The sequence below is a fragment of the Balaenoptera physalus genome, assembly GCF_965194825.1.
Source record: "Balaenoptera physalus genome assembly, chromosome: 3".
In the NCBI taxonomy this organism is placed as follows: domain Eukaryota; kingdom Metazoa; phylum Chordata; class Mammalia; order Artiodactyla; family Balaenopteridae; genus Balaenoptera; species Balaenoptera physalus.
In genome coordinates this window covers 83,446,397-83,467,636 of record NC_138890.1, presented here as the reverse complement: position 1 = coordinate 83,467,636, position 21,240 = coordinate 83,446,397, and the positions used below count along the sequence as shown (strand labels likewise).

General features: G+C 36.9%; 1 protein-coding gene and 1 long non-coding RNA gene across 8 annotated transcripts in view; one reads left to right on the top strand and one right to left on the bottom strand.

Moving 5' to 3' along the window:
- The window catches only part of LOC309657870, an 849,451-nt gene that overhangs the window by 778,317 nt on the left and 49,894 nt on the right, over window positions 1–21,240 (top strand). The window lies entirely within an intron of this gene.
- The window catches only part of TRIM36 (tripartite motif containing 36), a 45,177-nt gene that overhangs the window by 4,936 nt on the left and 19,001 nt on the right, over window positions 1–21,240 (bottom strand). For 6 of the 7 annotated variants that reach the window (XM_082455766.1, XM_082455765.1, XM_082455767.1 and 3 more), the window contains 6 exons: window positions 20,409–20,734; window positions 18,717–18,863; window positions 14,326–14,421; window positions 5,043–5,296; window positions 4,684–4,808; window positions 1,050–1,340 (listed from right to left, as the gene is read on the bottom strand). In XM_082455766.1, the coding sequence (XP_082311892.1) occupies window positions 1,050–1,340; window positions 4,684–4,808; window positions 5,043–5,296; window positions 14,326–14,421; window positions 18,717–18,863; window positions 20,409–20,734 (1,239 nt within the window). Of the gene's footprint in view, window positions 1–1,049; window positions 1,341–4,683; window positions 4,809–5,042; window positions 5,297–14,325; window positions 14,422–18,716; window positions 18,864–20,408; window positions 20,762–21,240 lie in introns of all 7 variants that reach the window. The other variant, XM_082455769.1, reaches the window with a different exon arrangement.

Below are 21,240 nucleotides of genomic sequence, written 5' to 3'. Positions count from 1 at the left end.
TTCCTTTTTCTTCCAATTTCAGTCAGAGACTAGAAAAGAAAGCGGAAACTACATAAACAGTAAAATATTTACTTAATACTTGCAAATGGATCCTAAAACTCTCTTTTGGATATTATTAAAATTCAAGAAAAATAATTTGAGCCAACCCTATTTATTTGTATTTCTTTTTAATTAGTCACAATGTACATGAAAAACAGAGTGAATAGTACACTCTGGGCAAAAAGGGAAGGATGGGCAGAGTGCACAAAATATGGGTACATAAGCCACTAAAAATGGGCAGGAACAATGAGGTCTAAAAGCCAAATGAAGGAACCTCTGAGGCCGTGACCAACTGGGCAGAATGATTTCCTGCTCACCAGGATGAGCACAACTTTGGTTCTAAATGTCCCTTATCCATGGAGACACTGTAGTGAACATCAACTAACCTGTAAGTCATTCTCATTCTATAAAAATTTACAGGTGCTGTTTAAGTAGTATCAGTGGTTATTAACTTGGAAGGGGGAGGGAGGATTGCTGGGCAGGAGGAGCTTTTAGTGTAGGAAAACGCTATCCATGTGGTTCTAATACCTGCCTTCCATCCCCATGTGCTCGTAATTACTGAGTTAGAAAAGCCAGACAAGTCAGAATTAGGTAAATTAAAATTATTCTTCACGTTATTGTACCAATAAATTTTTAAAATATCTGCCTAGATCCTATGTTAATAGAGATTTCTATAAACTGATCAAAAATACAGAATTATACTATTTAATACTTGTAAGGTAGCATTTATGCTATTTTAATCCCAAATTAATAGCCCTGCTCACTCAAATGTCATGTTTTTCTGTATCTGATGTCAGTCAGAAATCTAATCCTGTTCTCAGCCTAGATGGTGAAATTCAAGTATTCAGTCTATTTCTAAATCCTAGCTGGGTATGGAATCTACTTTTCTAGAGTATTTTACAGATGAGAGGTGGTTTTAATGTAGGTCTGCATGGACACATTAACTGGTTTATTTTCTATCATGGTCTCTTCCAACTCTATGCTTTTCTTATTCCCACTATTCACAATACCTGGAGCTGGAGGAGTATGAAGAATCAATTCCCTGCTGCAAGGACTGCAGATTGAACCCTTGTAGGCTCTTACTCTGAAAGCATAGTTACAATTACTTTCAAGATCGGAAATGACTTTACTTGTGCCACACACTTCTATCTCATTCCAAGACAACATTTCCTCATCTCTATTAATCTTCCGATATTCGAGGACATAGCTATCAGCTTTATCCTTTTCTGGATGGTGCCAATTTATCAAAGCATTGTTATAAACTTTGCTCTGTTCCTCATTGATCTCTGGCACATCTATGCCTGAAAGAATTATGAAATAGAAAACAATGTTAAAATATTATTTCAGAACATTTATTTTTCCTTTTATTTCAGTAAAAATGATTTATTGAAAATACTTAAAGGATTTCTCTGCTGTTCAAGAACTTTCTACATTTATAATACTGTGTATAAGAAAAAGAATAAATCCTGCAAATACAACAGGATGTTGGACTTTGAGGACATGCTAAGTGAAATAAGTGAGACATAGAAAAACAAATGCTGACTGCGTGATTCCACTTTCGTGAGGTATCTAAAGTAGCCAAATTCATAAAATCAAAGACTGGAATGGTGGTTACCAGGGGCTGAGGAGCAGGGAGAAATGGGCGCTTATTAATCAACAGGCATAAAGTTTCAGTTAAGCAAGATGAATAAGCTCTAGAGATGTGCTGTACAACTTGTGTCTACAGACAACAATACTGTATTGTATACCAGAAATTTAAGAGGCTAGATCTCAGGGTAAGTTTTATCATAATAAAATTTAAAAAGGAAAGTAAATTGAGATTTTAAAAGGTATATTTATGTTTATAACTGAAAGGGGAAAGAAGAATGAAAAATAAAGACAGATAAAATAAGTAAAACTCAATTGTAGCTTTACATATTAATTCTGAAACACCATAAATTAAAATTTTTAACCACATACTCTTCAATTTCCATCTACTGAATAACAACCCTAGACTTGAAATTTATAATATGTGTCCTCCTATAAATTATTTTAATAAATACTTTTAAATCTAAGTTTGGTCAGTATAATAATAAACAAACTTCAATAAAACATTATATAGTTCTCTTTCATATTATCTTCCACAGAGTTGCAAAGCAATTTATTTATTTATTTTAAAATTTATTTATTTATTTATTTATTTGGCTGCACCAGGTCTTAGTTGGGCATGCGGGATCTTCGTTGCAGCGTGCAGGATCTTTAGTTGCAGCATGCGGACTCTTAGTTGCGTCATGTGGGATTCAGTTCCCTGACCAGGGATCGAACCCAGGCCCCCTGCATTGGGAGCATGGAGTCTTAACCACTGGACCACCAGGGAAGTCTGGCAAAGCAATTTAAATGACTTTTTCTTGGTATAAACAAGATACATATTTTTTTAAGAAAATCAGAAACTACATAAAACACACACAAATTAACTCAAAGATTATCACTACAATAATTTTGTGTAGCTCCTGCCAGTATTTTTCTCCCAGTGGCATTCCACTGTAGCAACATTTAACTATTTTCAGAAACATGTTTCTAATTTCTCATTAAAAATACAATGATTAAAATATGACAGCTAAATCTTTGTGCATATTCATAATCTTTTCCTTAGAATAAATTCCAAACAGCTTAACTGCTTTGGTCCTATGGTAAAAATAAGCTATAGGAGTTACACATGCACATGCACACATAAATAAACACATATTTATATCAAATCACAGAGAAATACACGAAATGAAACGCAGAAGTCCCCCTCTTCTCCTTATCCTCCAGCTATGTACAAGCAATGTACAGCATAGGTATGTCTATGTGTGCATTTGTGCAACTGAATGTTATGCAGCCATGGGATCTGAAAAGCCATCCAAACTACATTTTAAAGTTAAAAAAAAAAAAGCTAGTTAAAGAATAACATGACTGGAATGCTCTACGTGCGTGCAGGAAAAAACGAGGAGAGCATCCACCAGTAGGAAGCTGGGTGACCAGCAGCTTTCCATTCTGACCCACCCGTTTTACTGGTCCTTCGTTACGCACTGGTATAACCCGAGATTACCCACACTCAACTTCCTTTTTCCAAAGACTGTTTTGGGTCCCCCAGGGAAGGGAGGACCTTGTACTCCTAAGTAAACTAGCGTGTATATAAAAAACAATTCAAGTATACATTTTGGAAAAAGAGGAAAGTACAGTACATGAAATAGAATCAGCATTTCAAATATCACCACATATTTGGAAAAACAAGATCATCATAATAGACAAGAAAAGTATGTACCTGACAGAGATTCAGGTATTGATTGGAAGAGAAAGGTGGTCATAGTAATAATCCTTCAGTGTGTTTAACTTTTAAACAAGACAAATTTCCTTTGACTGAATACAAATCTATGCATCTATACCTGTACAGTAATTAAACTGTAAGTGTACTTTTCCAAGGACTGTAATTGTTCACCATTATTAGAAGAGAAATCTGAGGGAGATGAACAAGGTGAGAAGAAAAAAGGAAAGGAAGACCTCCCTGCTGCAGAGCAGCAGAACACAAACACAAGCAAATGTTAGGGGCCGAGCTGCCCGCCCTAAAACTCATATGTTGAAGTTCTAGGCCCTAGTACCTCAGAATGGGCCTTTATTTGGAGAGAGAGTCTTTAAAGAAGTAACACAGTTAAAAACAGGTCGTTAAGGTGGAGCCTAGTCCACTATGACTAATAGGACTGGAGTCCTTATAAGAGGAAATTTGGACTCAGATATGTATAGAGGGAAGATCACGTGAAGACACGAGAAGACGGCCATGTGCACACCTAGGAGAGAGACCTCAGAAGAAACCAACCCTGACGACAGCTTCATCTCAGACTTCTAGCCTCCAGAATCCAACGGGAATTCCCTGGCGGTCCAGTGGTTAAGATGTGGGCTTTTACTGCCAAGGACCTGGGTTTGATCCCTGGTCGGGGAACTAATATCCTGCAAGCCCCAAGGTGTGACTGATAGATAAATAGACAGATAAATAAATAAATAAAACCTTTTACTGCCAGAATCCTATGAAATTAAATATCTGTTGTTATGTCACCCAATCTGTGGTATTTAGTTTTGGCAGCCCTGGCAAACTCATACAGCAATGTAAACACTTAAACATCTTAGAGTCATTTTTAGCCTGGAGATATCATTTCTAGGTTTCTGCCCTAGGGAAACTCATACACACGCACAAAGAAACACTGACAAAGATGTTCAATAGAGCACTGCTTACAACAGATAAAACAACAGGAACAGACTGTCTCTTAGTGGGAAACTTACTTACATAATGGAATACTGTAAAGTTAACATATAGCTGTAAACCAGAACTTCATGTATTAACAAATATTTATCTTAAACTTAATTTCTCAAAAAAATAATTTACAAAAAAATGATACATACAATGTGGTGCCATTCACACAATGTTTAAAAACATACAAACCAAAAGAATCTAGCTTCTGTGCATAAAAACATGGTTATAAAAACATAAATGGCATATGATTTTAGCATATGATGGTCTGGGCAACTGAGATGCTGCATTATAATGTCAAACTGAAGAGAATTTGTGTTTCTCCTACACAATGTGAATTCAAACTAAAAACATGAAGGTATGCTGATACTAAAACTCACCACTAGAGAAAAAGGACAATTCTCCAAGAAGTTCTGTTTGTTTAGATGTATTAACAACATAGTCTTCAAAAGAAGTCTGAGCCGCAGGTCTAAAGCTCTTCAAAGATTCTGTAGCTTTCTGTATTCTACAAACAGATATAAAATATTTTATACAAAAATGATTCTTTAAAAAGGCAAATCAGACTAAATATTTTCAATGAGATTAACAAAAGAAAACTTCACTCAACATTCAAGCTAAGAGTGAAGCAAGAGATACTGCACATAACACAGCACTCTGAACCACTCAGAGCTACAGCTGAAACATAAAGCAGCATTTAATGACACTGCTAGAGAGAGACTGTCAGTTCAAAGTTAAATACCTGAGGTGGAGCTGTTTTGCGGTCTGAACAAAGCAAGACTGATCTGTCTCTTTCAGCACTTCTTGAGCGTATCCCACGAGTCCGTTGTTCTCTAGCAGCCCCTGATACTCTTCCATTTGAGTCTGAAATTTGTCTAATCTTAGTTTCTTAGAAGCATCAATTGCCTTCAAAACAGATGATTTCCTCTCTCCTAGGATTTCAAAGAGCTTTTCAAAATGTGTAATTGCTTCTTCTTTAGCCCGATCTCCATTACACTATTATAAAACAAGCAAAGCGTTACCTCATCTGCTAAATCCAAATGTCTTTTCAAGAAAGAGTCGCAATTCAACAAAACGAACCCAAATACTGGAAAGAAAAAGATTTTGTCTGACTCCTTGATGTTTTCAGAACAATAATTTGGCATCAAATATGCTTACTAAGGAATGATCAGCAACTTTGAGACATACTTTGTAATTTTATAATACTATATTTCCTTAAGCTTTCAATCTCCAAAGTCCAGCAATAAACTTATTCAATGAAATAAGAAAGCAACATTCAATTTGTATACAGAGGAACTTGAGGCAGAAATGAACTGATTTAACCAAAGACACAGGAAAATACAATCTTGCACTTATTTATTTTTATTCATTTCTAATTCAGGAAATTTTATCCTTTCTACCATATACAAATTTTTTAAAAAGTTAAACCACAGCTATGAAACTCAAAAAAATTACATCCTATACTAAGTAATAAAAATGTAACTCTTCTCTTCAAATTAATATTTAGTTATATATAATTATAATTAAGCTGTAATTTAATTAATATTGATTTAATTATAAGTTATGCAAATTAACTTTTTATGCTTGAGTTTTTCTTTTCTGAAAACTAGGGGTAAGAGAGACCATTTAGGTTTTTCTGAAGATTGAAAAAGATTATTTACATAAAATGCCCACCACAATGTCACATACTCTCAATAAACATTATTTTCACTGCACACATAGCTATTCCTGTACTTTGCCAAAGAATGATCCTCTCTATAGTGCTTATTAAACATTTTGCATGTCCACAAAATCACACCTTGACCTGATTTTGAAAATAAGACCAGCAAAGCACTTACAAGCATTTATCATAATAGACTCATAGCAGCAGCCAACAGAAAAGAGTCTTCAAGAACATTCTTAAAAGCTGACAATATATGGTAGAAGTGCATTGCGCATTTTCCAATGGCTTCTGGCCAACATTTAAAATAAAAGGAAATTTTTTCCAGATTTCCTTCTCTGATTCCTAACCTCAACAGCCAATTTTTTAAAAGGAGGATAGGAGGAGAGAACAGAGGGTGGTGACATTCTGGTAGTATTTCAGTGACATATCACATTAAGTTCAGAAATATCATTATACATAGATCAAGAGAAGACTTTTTCCAGCTAAGTATAATTATAGATAAAAAGACAGTGTCACAGTCTTCACTGAGTAAAATTCAAGAATGGAGACAAATTCTCTAGTGCAGAAGATTCTTACTGATAAGCCTACAAACGCAGCTTAGGTCAAAGGTACAAGAAGGAGTTAAATAATTTCTCCAGAATCCCAAGGCATCAATGCCTACATGAATACTTGATGCCTGAGTTCCTCAGTTTTCAACCTACTGAATGACAAACTCAAAAACAAGCACTGGGTTTCCTTATCTCAGAAGTAAAGGCAGCCTGACTGAGAAAACCAATAAAGACAAATCTAAAATAACCACAGACACAATCCCTGAAGCAACCTACTATCTAGATGATAATGTGTTATGTGTTCAGGGATTATAGTAAACTGAGAGAGTTTGTCAATCAGATACAAATGCGAGAAACAGAATCCTACTTTTAAATTACATGAAAATGCAATCAGTGACTATCAGAAAAATAATATTTAAAATATTAAAGCAATACTGGTAATATGGAGATTGGTTCAAGATGGCGGAGTAGAAGGATGTACTCTCACTCCCTCTTGCAAGAACAACAGAATCACAACTAACTGCTGAACAATCATCGACAGGAAGACACTGGAACTCACCAAAAAAGATACCCCACATCCAAAGACAAAAGGAGAAGCCACAATGAGATGGTAGGAGGGGTGCAATCACAATCAAATCAAATCCCATAAGTGCTGGGTGGGTGACTCACAAACTGGAGAACACTTATACCACAGAAGTCCACCCACTGGAGTGAAGGTTCTGAGCCCCACATCAGGCTTCCCAATCTGGGGGTTGGGCAACAGGAGGAGGAATTCCTAGAGAATCAGACTTTGAAGGTTAGTGGGATTTGACTGCAGGACTTCGACAGGACTGGAGGAAACAGAGACTCCACTCTTGGAGGGCACACACAAAGTAGTGTGCGCATCCGGGACCCAGGGGAAGGAGCAGTGACCCCAGGGGAGACTGAACCAGACCTACCTGCTAGTGTTGGAAGGTCTCCTGCAGAGGCGGGGTGTGGCTATGTCTCACCATGAGGACAAGGACACTGGCAGCAGAAGTTCTGGGAAGTACTCCTTGGCGTGAGCCCTCCCAGAGTCCGCCATTAGCCCCACCAAAGAGCCTGGGTAGGCAGGCTCCAGTGTTGGGTCGCCTCAGGCCAAACAACCAACAGGGAGGGAACCCAGCCCCACCCATCAGCAGATAATCGGATTAAAGATTTACTGAGCTCTGCCCACCAAAGCAACAGCCAGCTCTACCCACCACCAGTCCCTCCCATCAGGAAACTTGCACAAGCCTCTTAGATAGCCTCATCCACCAGAGGGCAGACAGCAAAAGCAAGAACTACAATTCGGCAGCCTGTGGAACAAAAACCACATTCACAGAAAGATAGACAAGATGAAAAGGCAGAGGGCTATGTACCAGATGAAGGAACAAGATAAAACTCCAGAAAAACAACTAAATGAAGTGGAGATAGGCAACCTTCCAGAAAAAGATTTCAGAATAATGATAGTGAAGATGATCCAGGACCTCAGAAAAAGAATGGAGGCAAAGATCGAGAAGATGCAAGAAATGTTTAACAAACATCTAGAAGAATTAAAGAACAAACAAACAGAGATGAACAACACAATAACTGAAATGAAAAATACACTGAAAGGAATCAATAGCAGAATAACTGAGGCAGGAAAACGGATAAGTGACCTGGAAGACAGAATGGTGGAATTCACTGCTGCAGAATAGAATAAAGAAAAAAGAATGAAAAGAAATGAAGACAGCGTAAGAGACCTCTGGGACAATATTAAACACAACAGCATTCGCATTATAGGGGTTCCAGAAGGAGAAGAGAGAGAGAAAGGACCTGAGAAAATATTTGAAGAGATTATAGTCTAAAACTTCCCTAACATGGGAAAGGAAATAGCCGCCCAAGTCCAGGAAGTGCAGAGAGTCCCATACAGGATAAACCCAAGGAGAAACATGCCGAGACACATAGTAATCAAATTGGCAAAAATTAAAGACAAAGGAAAATTATTGAAAGCAGCAAGGGAAAAACAAGAAATAACATACAAGGGAACTCCCATAAGGTTAACAGCTGATTTCTCAGCAGAAACTCTACAAGCCAGAAGGGAGCGGCATGACATACTTAAAGTGATGAAAGGGAAGAACCGACAACCAAGATTACTCTACACGCCAAGGATCTCATTCAGATTCGATGGAGAAATCAAAAACTCTACAGACAAGCAAAAGCTAAGAGAATTCAGCACCACCAAACCAGCTCTACAACAAATGCTAAAGGAACTTCCCTAAGTGGGAAACACAAGAGAAGAAAAGAACCTAAAAAACAAACCCAAAACAATTAAGAAAATGGTAATAGGAACATACATAGCAATAACTACCTTAAAAGTGAATGGATTAAATGCTCCAACCAAAAGACACAGGCTTGCTGAAGGGATACAAAAACAAGACCCATACATATGCTGTCTACAAGAGACCCACTTCAGACCTAGGGACACATTCAGACTGAAAGTGAGGGGATGGAAAAAGATATTCCATGCAAATGGAAATCAAAAGAAAGCTGGAGTAGCAATACTCATATCAGATAAAATAGACTTTAAAATAAAGACTATTACAAGAGACAAAGAAGGACACTACATAATGATCAAGGGATCAATCCAAGAAGACGATATAACAATTATAAATATATATGAACCCATCACAGGAGCACCTCAATACATAAGGCAACTGCTAACAGCTATAAAAGAAGAAATAGACAGTAACACAGTAACAGTGGGGGACTTTAACACCTCACTTATACCAATGGACAGATCATCCAGACAGAAAATTAATAAGGAAACACAAGCTTTAAATGACACAACAGACTAGATAGATTTAATTGACATTTATAGGACATTCCATCCAAAAACAGCAGATTACACTTTCTTCTCAAGTGCACATGGAACATTCTCCAGGATGGATCACACCCTGGGTCACAAATCAAGCCTCAGTAAATTTAAGAAAATTGAAATCATATCAAGCATCTTTTCTGACCACAATGCTATGAGATTAGAAATCAATTACAGGGAAAAAAACGTAAAAAACACAAACACATGGAGGCTAAACAATATGTTACTAAATAACCAAGAGATTACTGGAGAAATCAAAGAGGAAATCAAAAAATACCTAGAGAAAAATGATAATGAAAAGACAACGATACAAAACCAATGGGATGCAGCAAAAGCAGTTCTAAGAGGGAAGTTTATAGCTATGCAAGCCTACCTCAAGAAACAAGAAAAATCCCAAACAAACAACCTAAACTTACCCCTAAAGGAACTAGAGAAAGAAGAACAAACAAAACCCAAAGTTAGCAGAAGGGAAGAAGTCATAAAGATCAGAGCAGAAATAAATGAAATAGAAAACAACAGCAAAGATCAATAAAACTAAAAGCTGGTTCTTTGAGAAGATAAACAAAATTGATAAACGATTAGCCAGACTCATCAAGAAAAAGAGGGAGAGGACTCAAATCAATAAAATTAGAAATGAAAAAGGAGAAGTTACAACAGACACTGCAGAAATACAAAGCATCCTAAGAGACCACTACAAGCAACTCTACGCCAATAAAATGGACAACCTGGAAGAAACGGACAAATTCTTAGAGAGGTATAACCTTCTAAGACTGAACCAGGAAGAAATAGAAAATATGAACAGACCAATCACAAGCAATGAAATTGAAACTGTGATTAAAAATCTTCCAACAGGGCTTCCCTGGCGGCGGAGTGGTTAAGAATCCGCCTGCCAATGCAGGGGACACAGGTTCGAGCCCTGGTCCGGTAAGATCCCACATGCCACGGAGCAACTAAGCCCATGTGCCACAACTACTGAGCCTACACTCCAGAGCCCGAGAGCCACAACTACTGAGTCCATGTGCCACAACTACTGAAGCACGCACACCTAGAGCCCGTGATCCACAAAAAGAGAAGCCACCGCAATGAGAAACCTGCACACCGCAACGAAGAGTAGCCCCCGCTCGCCGCAACTAGAGAAAGACTGCATGCAGTAACGAAGACCCAACGCAGCCAAAAATAAATAATAAAATAAAATTAATTAATTAAAAAAAAATCTTCCAACAAACAAAAGTCCAGGACCAGATGGCTTCACAGGTGAATTCTATCAAACATTTAGAGAAGAGCTAACACCCATCCTTCTCAAACTCTTCCAAAAAATTGCAGAGGAAGGAACACTCCCAAACTCATTTTATGGGGCCACCATCACCCTGATACCAAAACCAGACAAAGATACTACAAAAGAAGAAAATTACAGGCCAATATCACTGATGAATATAGATGCAAAAATCCTCAACAAAATACTAGCAAACAGAATCCAACAACACATTAGAAGGATCATACACCGTGATCAAGTGGGATTTATCCCAGGGACGCAAAGATTCTTCAATACATGCAAATCAATCAATGTGATACACCATATTAACAAATTGAAGAAGAAAAACCATATGATCATCTCAATAGATGCAGAAAAAGCTTTTGACAAAATTCAACACCCATTTATGATAAAAACTCTCCAGAAAGTGGGCATAGAGGGAACCTACCTCAACATAATAAAGGCCATATATGACAAACCCACAGCAAACATCATTCTCAATGGTGAAAAACTGAAAGCATTTCCTCTAAGATCAGGAACAAGACAAGGATGTCCACTCTCACCACTATTATTCAACATAGTTTTGGAAGTCCTAGTCACAGCAATTAGAAGAAAAAGAAATAAAAGGAATACAAATTGGAAAAGAAGAAGTAAAACTGTCACTGTTAGCAGATGACATGATACTATACATAGAGAATCCTAAAGATGCCACCAGAAAACTGCTAGAGCTAATCAATGAATTTGGTAAAGGTGCAGGATACAAAATTAATGCACAGAAATCTCTTGCATTCCTATACACTAATGATGAAAAATCTGACAGAGAAATTAAGGAAACACTCCCATTCACCATTGCCACAAAAAGAATAAAATACCTAGGAATAAACCTACCTAGGGAGAAATAAGATCTGTATGCAGAAAACTATAAGACACTGTTGAAAGAAATTAAAGAAGATACCAACAGATGGAGAGATATACCATGTTCTTGGATTGGAAGAATCAATATTGTGAAAATGACTATACTACCCACAGCAATCTACAGATTCAACGCAATCCCTATCAAATTACCAATGGCATTTTTTACAGAACTAGAACAAAAAATCTTAAAATTTGTATGGATACACAGAAGACCCCAAATAGCCAAAGCAATCTTGAGGAAAAAAACGGAGCTGGAGGAATCAGACTCCCTGACTTCAGACTATACCACATAGCTACAGTAATCAAGACAATATGGTACTGGCACAAAAACAGAAATATAGATCAATGGAACAGGATAGAAAGCCGAGAGATAAACCCACACACCTATGGTCAACTAATCTATGACAAAGGAGGCAAGGATATACAATGGAGAAAAGACAGTCTCTTCAATAAGTGGTGCTGGGAAAACTGGACAGCTACATGTGAAAGAATGAAATTAGAACACTCCCTAACACCATACAGAAAAATAAACTCAAAATGGATTAGAGACCTAAATGTAAGACTGGACACTATAAAACTCTTAGAGAAAAGCATAGGAAGAACACTCTTTGACATCAATCACAGCAAGATCTTTTTTGATCCACCTCCTAGAGTAATGTAAATAAAAACAAAAATAAACAAATGGGATCTAATGAAACTTAAAAGCTTTTGCAAAAGAAAGGAAACTACAAACAAGACGAAAAGACAACCCTCAGAATGGGAGAAAATATTTGCAAATGAATCTACAGACAAAGGATTAATCTCCAAAGTATATAAACAGCTCATGCAGCTCAATATTAAAAAAAACAAACAACCCAATCAAAAAATGGGCAGAAGACCTCAATAGACATTTCTCCAAAGAGGACAGACAGATGGCCAAGAAGCACATGAAGAGCTGCTCAACATCACTAATTATTAGAGAAATGCAAATCAAAACTACAGTGAGGTATCACCTCACACCAGTTAGAATGGGCATCATCAGAAAATCTACAAACAACAAATGCTGGAGAGGGTGTGGAGAAAAAGGAACCCTCTTGCACTGTTGGTGGGAATGTAAATTGATACAGCCACTATGGAGAACGGTATGGAGGTTCCTTAAAAAACTAAAAATAGAATTACCATATGACCCAGCAATCCCACTACTGGGCATATACCCAGAGGAAACCACAATTCAAAAAGACACATGCACCCCAATGTTCATTGCCGCTCTATTTACAATAGCCAGGTCATGGAAGCAACCTAAATGCCCATCAACAGACGAATGGATAAAGAAGATGTGGTACATATATACAGTAGAATATTACTCAGCCATGAAATGGAACGAAATTGGGTCATTTGTAGAGACGTGGATGAATCTAGAGACTGTCATACAGAGTGAAGTAAGTCCGAAAGAGAAAAACAAATATCATATATTAACGCATATATATATGCATTAACCTAGAAAAATGGTACAGATGATCCTGTTTGTAGGGCAGAAGTTGAGACACATGTAGAGAACAAATGTATGGACACAAAGGGGGGAAAGCAGCCGTGGGTGGGGGTGGGGGTGTGATGAATTGGGAGATTTGGATTGACATGTATACACTGATGTGTATAAAATGGATGACTAATAAGAATCTGCTGTATAAAAAAATAAATGAAATAAAATTCAAAAAAAATACTGGTAATATGGTGCTAATTCACATAATTTTTCAATGATTTTAACCCATTTTTGAAAAAAATTTGTAAGAAATGACAGTCTCATACTAGCCAGAATATTTTTACATTTAATTACAAAACATAAAGTGATCAAGGGTAATGGCTCTTCAGTTTATTTCAAATAGAGAAAAGAAATAGGGATCAAAATCAGTGAAGACTATTAGGAATTTTAAAATAACCCAGTTCTATCCTCTCTTACTATATTTTTAAAGTGCTATCAGTTTTTAAAATTTTTTACTGAAGTATAATATGCAAAGAGGAAAATGTACATGTAAGTGTAAGGATCAATGAGGCTTTGCAACCACACCCATGTAACCAGCATCTAGATTGAACAATATTACCAGTATCCCAGAAGCCACCCTTATAACCTTTCCAGGCACTAATCCTCCCTCTCTTCAATAACTCCTATCCTGAACAACACAGTCTAGTTTCACCTGTCTTGGAATCACCCAGCATGTACTCCTTTGTATTTCGCATCTTCCTTTCAATATTAGTGCCAGACTTATCTACATTGTTGCACATAGTTGTAGATATTCATCCTTCACTGCTATTTATATTCCACTGTTGATGAACATTTGAGTACTTTCCATTTTGTGGCTATCACAAAATAATGCAGCTAAGAACATCTTAATACATGTCTTTTGATGAACATATGTGACAGGAATATACTTCGGAGTATCTGGAAACTTAAATAAACCTGGTCCTATCGACATATAGTGCATTTTTCAAATGCAATCTGTTAGTTTTATAAGCTACAGATAATCATAAAAGCTATTATTTTCCTTATATTGCTACTTTGGAGAACTCGTTAACTGCCACATAAAGAATGTCATTCTTTCCTCTGTGTTCCAATATCATTTACTCACAACCTCTATCAGCATGGATCACATAGCATTATTTTTTACATTTGTTTTCTTAGTCCCAGAAAAGCAGGAGTGAAATCTAACACAACTTTGTACTCCCAGCTCAAATAATACCCTCTGGATTTTATGAATGAATAAATGAATGTCTAAATGAATAAATGAAAAATATGCAAACCAGCTTATCACTTACCTCCGTTTCTTTCATTAACAAGTTTAGTTCAGAAATCTGACTCTTCACCTGGCTCTCCTTGCCAATAAGGTAATCAATATCTTTTGAAAGCTTTTCCTATTGGAATATATTAGAAACAGAAATAGAAGTGTAACAAAGGCCTTCCAGAATTTCTTTTAACACAGTACCCTCTTCTCTAGCCTATGATGAACAGACAGTAAAATCAACAATGGTGATTATCATTATTAACCCAGGGTAAACAGTCACTGGCCTTGAGCACACAGGCCTAAAGATACATGAGGGATTAGAAGCAGTTAGAAAAAAGAACAAGGTAGTGATGCTCAGATTAGTAAAAACTCCTGAATACACAAATGGCATATTTTTGTTGTCTCATCATCACTCCCAGAATGCTTCCTCCCAAAGCTTCTAAGTAAATGGAAGGGCAGCAATCCAAATAGTGTTGTCTTCCACCAGATTTTATAATTCACTCTCACACACACACACCCCACACACAACAGGAAAAACAACAAAGACCCTTCCAAAATAATCTTCATAGTCCACCCCAGCCTAGATGTTCATTAAACAATTACACAATACACAATAATGAAAACACAGATTTATAAAAATAGGTAACTTCAAGAGTTTATTGAATAGTTTGTTCATAAAGTAGTCATTTTGAAACTGGTATAGTTTATCATAGAGATAATGTCATAGATTTTGGTGAGATCACTAGTGTAGCCCAGAAAACATTAATATACCTGAAATACATTTAAAAACAAACAATAATACCCTGACCCACCACGGGGTACAAAGTAGTAAGAGACAATGTATCCTGAGACTAAGAATAAGAACATCCAGGAAACACTTCCCATGCTGTAGCCCTGACAGGAGGATCTGAACATTTCTTGCTCACAACTGGTGACTAAGGGTTGAAAAGAGTTAGGAAGAAGAGGGGCAAAGCTCTTAGGAATTAAAGAAGTGAGTCTCCTTCTTATATCATCGTCCTCTTTTTTTACTTAGACCATGTTACAGGGTAAGAGAACGTATGCAGAAATCAAAGTGACAGGTCTCCAGCATGGCCCATCTTTAACTCTTTGGGACACCCAGCAATCAGACCCAGTGAGTTTCCTTGATGGCTCACTGGAGGGACAGAGGAAAGACCTGTTAGGCAGAGGAACAAGATTTCTGAGAACTCAAGGCACGACGGAACCAAGAAGGAAATCATAGGATGTTAAGGACAGGAAGAGACATTAAAATCCTGCATTTTAATCCAGCATTTTACAGATGAGGAAACCAAAGCTCACTGAGTACAAATATCACATAGTCAATAGCTGAACTAGAAACCTCCTCACCACACATTAACCATGATGTCACAGGCTGAGAGGTGCTTCCTCAGCACCAAGCTGCAAGGAAGATGACAGTTCCTCCGATACCACCGCCGTCAGGCCCAGGTTAGGACCAGACCTACGGGGTATGAGTGCTGGCACTCTAGCTATAGTAGCAAAGAAAGGAATTTGGCCATTTAAACTGAAGCAGGGCTTAGTTCTGAAACAGCTTAAGTGAACAGTGCTAAATAGGCTAGAGAAGAATAGAGGACAGAATTCAGAAACACCGTCCAAGGTCTAAGTGGTTCCAGTGAGCTGTGATGCTTAAACCAAGTCTCTGGCCAACCACAGCCTTTATCTGAGACAGCTCCAGTCTTCTCAGTCCCCTTAAACTTAGGCAGTCTGTGTTAAGACTAGATCTGTCTTAACCAAGAATCAGTGGTCCATTTATTCATAATCCTCCAAAAAGTATATGCACCAGACACTGATACTAGGCATTTTATCCAGGAAGTTCATCTAACGTGAGAAGCAGGTTTAAATCCTTTAGTCCTATTAGGACCCCAGTTCTCTAGGAACTGATCAGAGGCTAAATTCTCAAGGACCCCAAAGTTGCTCAAAGCTTCCTCTAGAGCAGTGGTTCTCAAATGCTGGTGTGCATCAGTCTCCTGAGTGTCCATAAAGAACACAGAGGCCCAAGGTCATTAAAGTAGTACAGGCCTGGCTTCCATAGTTTTACCAAGGGTTCCAGGTGATTCTAACACCCAGCAGAGTTTGAGCTCTCTCCCTGCAACACTCAAGTGAGTAAAAATGAAAATGATATTATAAACCTATGTCACCTAGATCATGAAGGCCTCCGGCTTACAATCTAAAACAAGTAAAAAGGAAGATCTAAGGAGATCTGTTTGCTACTTTCAGCAAAACTGAATAATTTTACTCTTACTAAAAAGTGAATAAATTGAAAAATCCATTATGGAGTCTCATTTTTAAAAGTGTGAAACATAAATGGGAGAAATTAACAACAAGGCAAAGGATAACTTAAGTGTATTCTATTGTCAAATATTGATTCCAAGTAACAGAAAAGAAAATTTTGGACAACTTATATAATATCCAACCAATAAGAAACAAACAAAAAAGGTGTCAAAGTTAAAATTAGCAAACAGTGTTATTGCCACTGTGAGGCACAACAGAGAAACAGAGACTGGATTTACTCACCCACTTGAAACAACTAAAAAAACCTAACAGAATAAATGAAACAGCTCTCAAGACACTGGACATCAAGAAACAAAAAACAGTGTCCCTGGACTTCCCTGGTGGCGCAGTGGTTGAGAGTCCGCCTGCCAATGCAGGGGACACGGGTTCGAGCCCTGGTCTGGGAAGATCCCACATGCCACGGAGCAAGTAGGCCCGTGAGCCACAACTACTGATCCTGCGCGTCTGGAGCCTGTGCTCCGCAACAAGAGAGGCCGCGATAGTGAGAGGCCCGCGCACCGCGATGAAGAGTGGCCCCCGCTTGCCGCAGCTGGAGGAAGCCCTCGCGCAGAAACGAAGACCCAACACAGCCATAAATAAACAAGCAAATAAATAAATAATTTAAAAAAAAAAACAAAAAAAACAGTGTCCCTGAGGGATGGGAAACAAGATGAGCCTATGATTGCTCTCAGCTTATTGTCAGGAGAAGGCTTCCCAGGCCTGGTGCAGAGAACTCAAATGGGGCCCAGGATCTCCTGTGAGATGAGGCGATGAAGCTGGGTGTCTGGGGAGGCCAGAGTTTATAAAACATGACACCTAAGAACAGGTGGCCATAAAGAGAAAGAACTCCAGAGATTTACCAAGCAGCCCCCTTGCTTATTCATATGAGCTTTGATCAATTTTTATGTGTGAGGAAATTGCCACAGGACAGGGCAAGTATCACCCAAAAGAATTAGAAGGAACAATTTCAGAGCTCACACATGCCGGAAATAGTGCCTGTTCCCCACCAGCCAGACTAAAAAAAAAAAAAAAAAATCCCTCAAACTTCATAGGGCATTGGGAAGAGTAAACAAATGGCTTTACTTCAATAATCACATAAAATTCGTCCTAGAACAAAATGCTGCTCTGTCCTAACAAAGCTTAACAGCAAGACCAAAAAGGAACAAATTGTTCTAACTTAATCACACAACAGAAGAAAACTCAAGAATATCTTTAGGAATATAAAAATATCCACTGCCCAACAAGGTAAGCTTTACAATACCTGGCAGCCAATCAAAAGTTGGCAGGCTTGCAAAGGAGGAGGGCAATACAACTCATAATGATAAGAAAAATCAGTCAGAATTGACCTAGCAATGACACAGATAACAGAATTAGTAAATGAGGACAGACAATAAAACAACAATACTTGTAACCCATGTGTTCAATGTAGAGGGAGGACTGAGCGTGTGAGACGGACTGAGCGTGTGAGACATACAAAATACAAAATGTGAAACTGTATGTATAGACGCAAAACAGATACAGGTCAAAAAATGCACACACATATTGTTAAAGGAATCAAAAATTTAAATGGGTAGTAGATTTATAAATGAATTGATTCCCTTTTAAAAAGGAAAAAAGAATGAAACAAAAAAAAATAGCATTATACCACTGCCTACTTGGCTGTAGATTATCAAATTTGAAAGTTTTAAAAGGGCCATGTATAAGGTTAACAGACAGTAAATAGTTTTAGCTGGAACCCACCAGAATAAACAAAAATGTTTATACTAATTCGATTGGCAGCAATAAGAATCAAGTGTCTTAAAACAGCTACTACCCTTCAAAGTGTGTCACTCCCATAACCACACTCAATGTCGTGGCGTTGGGCTCATGTAGGGATGGATCATAATGAAGTGTCCTTCATCCCTCTCTTTCCTCAGAACTAGATATCAGTAGGACAAAGAGTTCCCTGGTCAGAAATACTAACAACGTAATATTAATAGATCATTAAGTAACACTTTAGATTATTAACTCATTTCAGTAAAACAGACCACACAATATGCACAATATGATTTTATACAGAAAAAGTTAAAGTTCTAAAGTTATAAAGGATCAAAATTTAGTTCTAAAAATAAGTTCTACCTTTAAGGTTTTGTACGCACTGCTCATAGTGGTTACACGGTGGTTGGAATGATTACCACCCAACTTACAGAGATGACAAACTGGCCTCCTACATAATTCACAGTACATATTTATTCTCTCCGTTTCATGTTCTGGGCACATTAAAATCTATTGAATAAAGAATAAAAGTGGGATTAAGGGTCTTCATAGCTTACATGGCACTCAAAAGATTTCAAGTAATTGGATAAAGTCCCAAAACACAAAGATTTGCTTTATGAAATCACTAAATAAAGCCATTTAAAGTAATGAAAGTGTAAAAAGAAATAAAAGCATTTGGTACATTACATGAGAATTCTCTACATTAGAATTACTGTTTTTCAATTTGAGGGTTCAAATGGTCAATTAATTATGTGTTATTTCCTCTAAACTTGGTGATAAGAAGGGAAAAATTTACTTCCTATAAGACTTAAGTGAAATGCTTAAACAAGCTTAGAAAGGTCCACTGATCATAATGACTAGGTAAATTCTTAATGAGCATGATCAATATTTTTTAAGGTATCATAACAAATAACTTATGAGGACCCATAGCCTCATTATCCCCCAAGAAATCTGTTACAAGAGAGTCTTGGAACACTTTATAAGCTTCCAGATGTTTGCTTTTACATATTGATTGCACACACATTGACCAAATTTAGAACTGTGTTCTCCTGATTTAAGTTTCTACCTTTTTGTTTACTCTGTAAACTATCATCATAGTTACACTGAATTTTTACATAATATAGCTGTTTTCATTTGGAAAAGAAGGAGGATTCTTTTAAACTAGTGTGTTAATAGAAATCAAAAAGCTGCCCATTATTCCAAAAGATTAGATTTTAAGCAACTACAACTGGTCTGATAACTTAGAGAAATTTTTTTTTAATTCCATTATAAAAAGTCCTAATACCAATGTGTAGCTCCAGGAGAAAAACTGGAAAAGATTTCAAATTTCTAAGCATGTCCAGGTTCCTACATTCTCAAAGCCATTACATTTAAAATAGAATATAAAGTCAGGCTTTCTGCAAGGAATGCAAGAACTCAAAATTATAAGGCAAATATTCTATAGGATGAGACACCTCTTTAGAATTTGACTATAGTGAATTACACTATTCACTATTTTGTTTCATCTATAACTTCATTCATTCATAAAGTTCTTCTGTACTTTACTATAGAAATTACCCAGAATATTTAAGAAATGCAAATTCCACTTCAAATACTATATAACCATTATATCATAAGCTTCAGATTATTAGGCTGTAGTTACTCTTATTTATTCATAATACAATTTTAGGTAACCAAAAATGTCAGAATGTTTCCCAATCACATCTTTTAGACAATTATGGATTTATCATATTAAAGCACAAAAGCTTTTTAACTTTAACCATTTCAATCTTAGAGAGTATATCTGACATCACCTTTCCTCTCTTACTCAGTTATCATTACAAACATTCATATATTGTATTGTATCACAATGTATTGTAATAGAGTGAACCATAATATTGCCTTCTAAGCTCTGGAGATGTTTAGCAACATACTAAATAACTCCAACTACTAGGCCTTAATTTCTTGTTCCAGCTTTTAAAGTTATTTCCCTTCTTACTGTCAGGTTCTAGACTTGTTACAATTTATCTTATCATATTAAGTTTAATACTCTAACTTAATAGAAACTTCACTTACCTTGGGTCTAAAATTCGTAGTTGGGCCCACATACTCATGCTGCGCTTTTACAGTACCCCAAGGATGATAAATTTTGAAGCATTCATTGCAGTAGCTTGCACTACAGTCCATGCAACTTTTTGTGGATTCTTGAGGTGGTGGTTTACAAAGGTCACACATAATGGCTGTGGCTGCCCTGGCTGCCTGACGATACCTTTCAACAATAGTTTCCAAAGTGAAATTTCGAAACAGACCGTTGATTCCCCGTTCTCCAAGATCCACATCATGTTCACAGCCAGGACAAGGAAAAGTAGTTGTCCTAGGGGTCAATGAATTGCGCTTCCAGCCTGTGTAATTAGTTAAGTCCTTGTTTAGTTACATCAGTAGGACAATGGATAGAATGAAAACTAAGGAGTCATGTTTTGGAAAGATACATATCTACAAATATATTGCAGAAACATAATACTCAAAGTGGCTCCATATAAATCAATTTATGTACTGAAAATGCTTTTTTTAAAATGGCTTTTCCTTGGCATACAAAAGATAAGCCCAAGTTATTAAACAGTGATCAAATCAAAAAGGAATGAAATTATTCTATAATAAATCCCATATAAAAACCATATTAAATCAAACAGATATGTGGACAAAACATATAATACAATACTACACAGGGTCAAGATCTTTTGAAATTATACAATTAACATTTATAGATAATTTCATATATCATTCCCAAAGGAATTTGGCTTGCATTTAAATGAACACAGCCTTGGCTCATTGATAGGAACTGAGTTTATACATAAAAGAGCAAGAGTCCTTAACCCAGCCAGGGTCCATCGAATGACTCCAGGAAGAT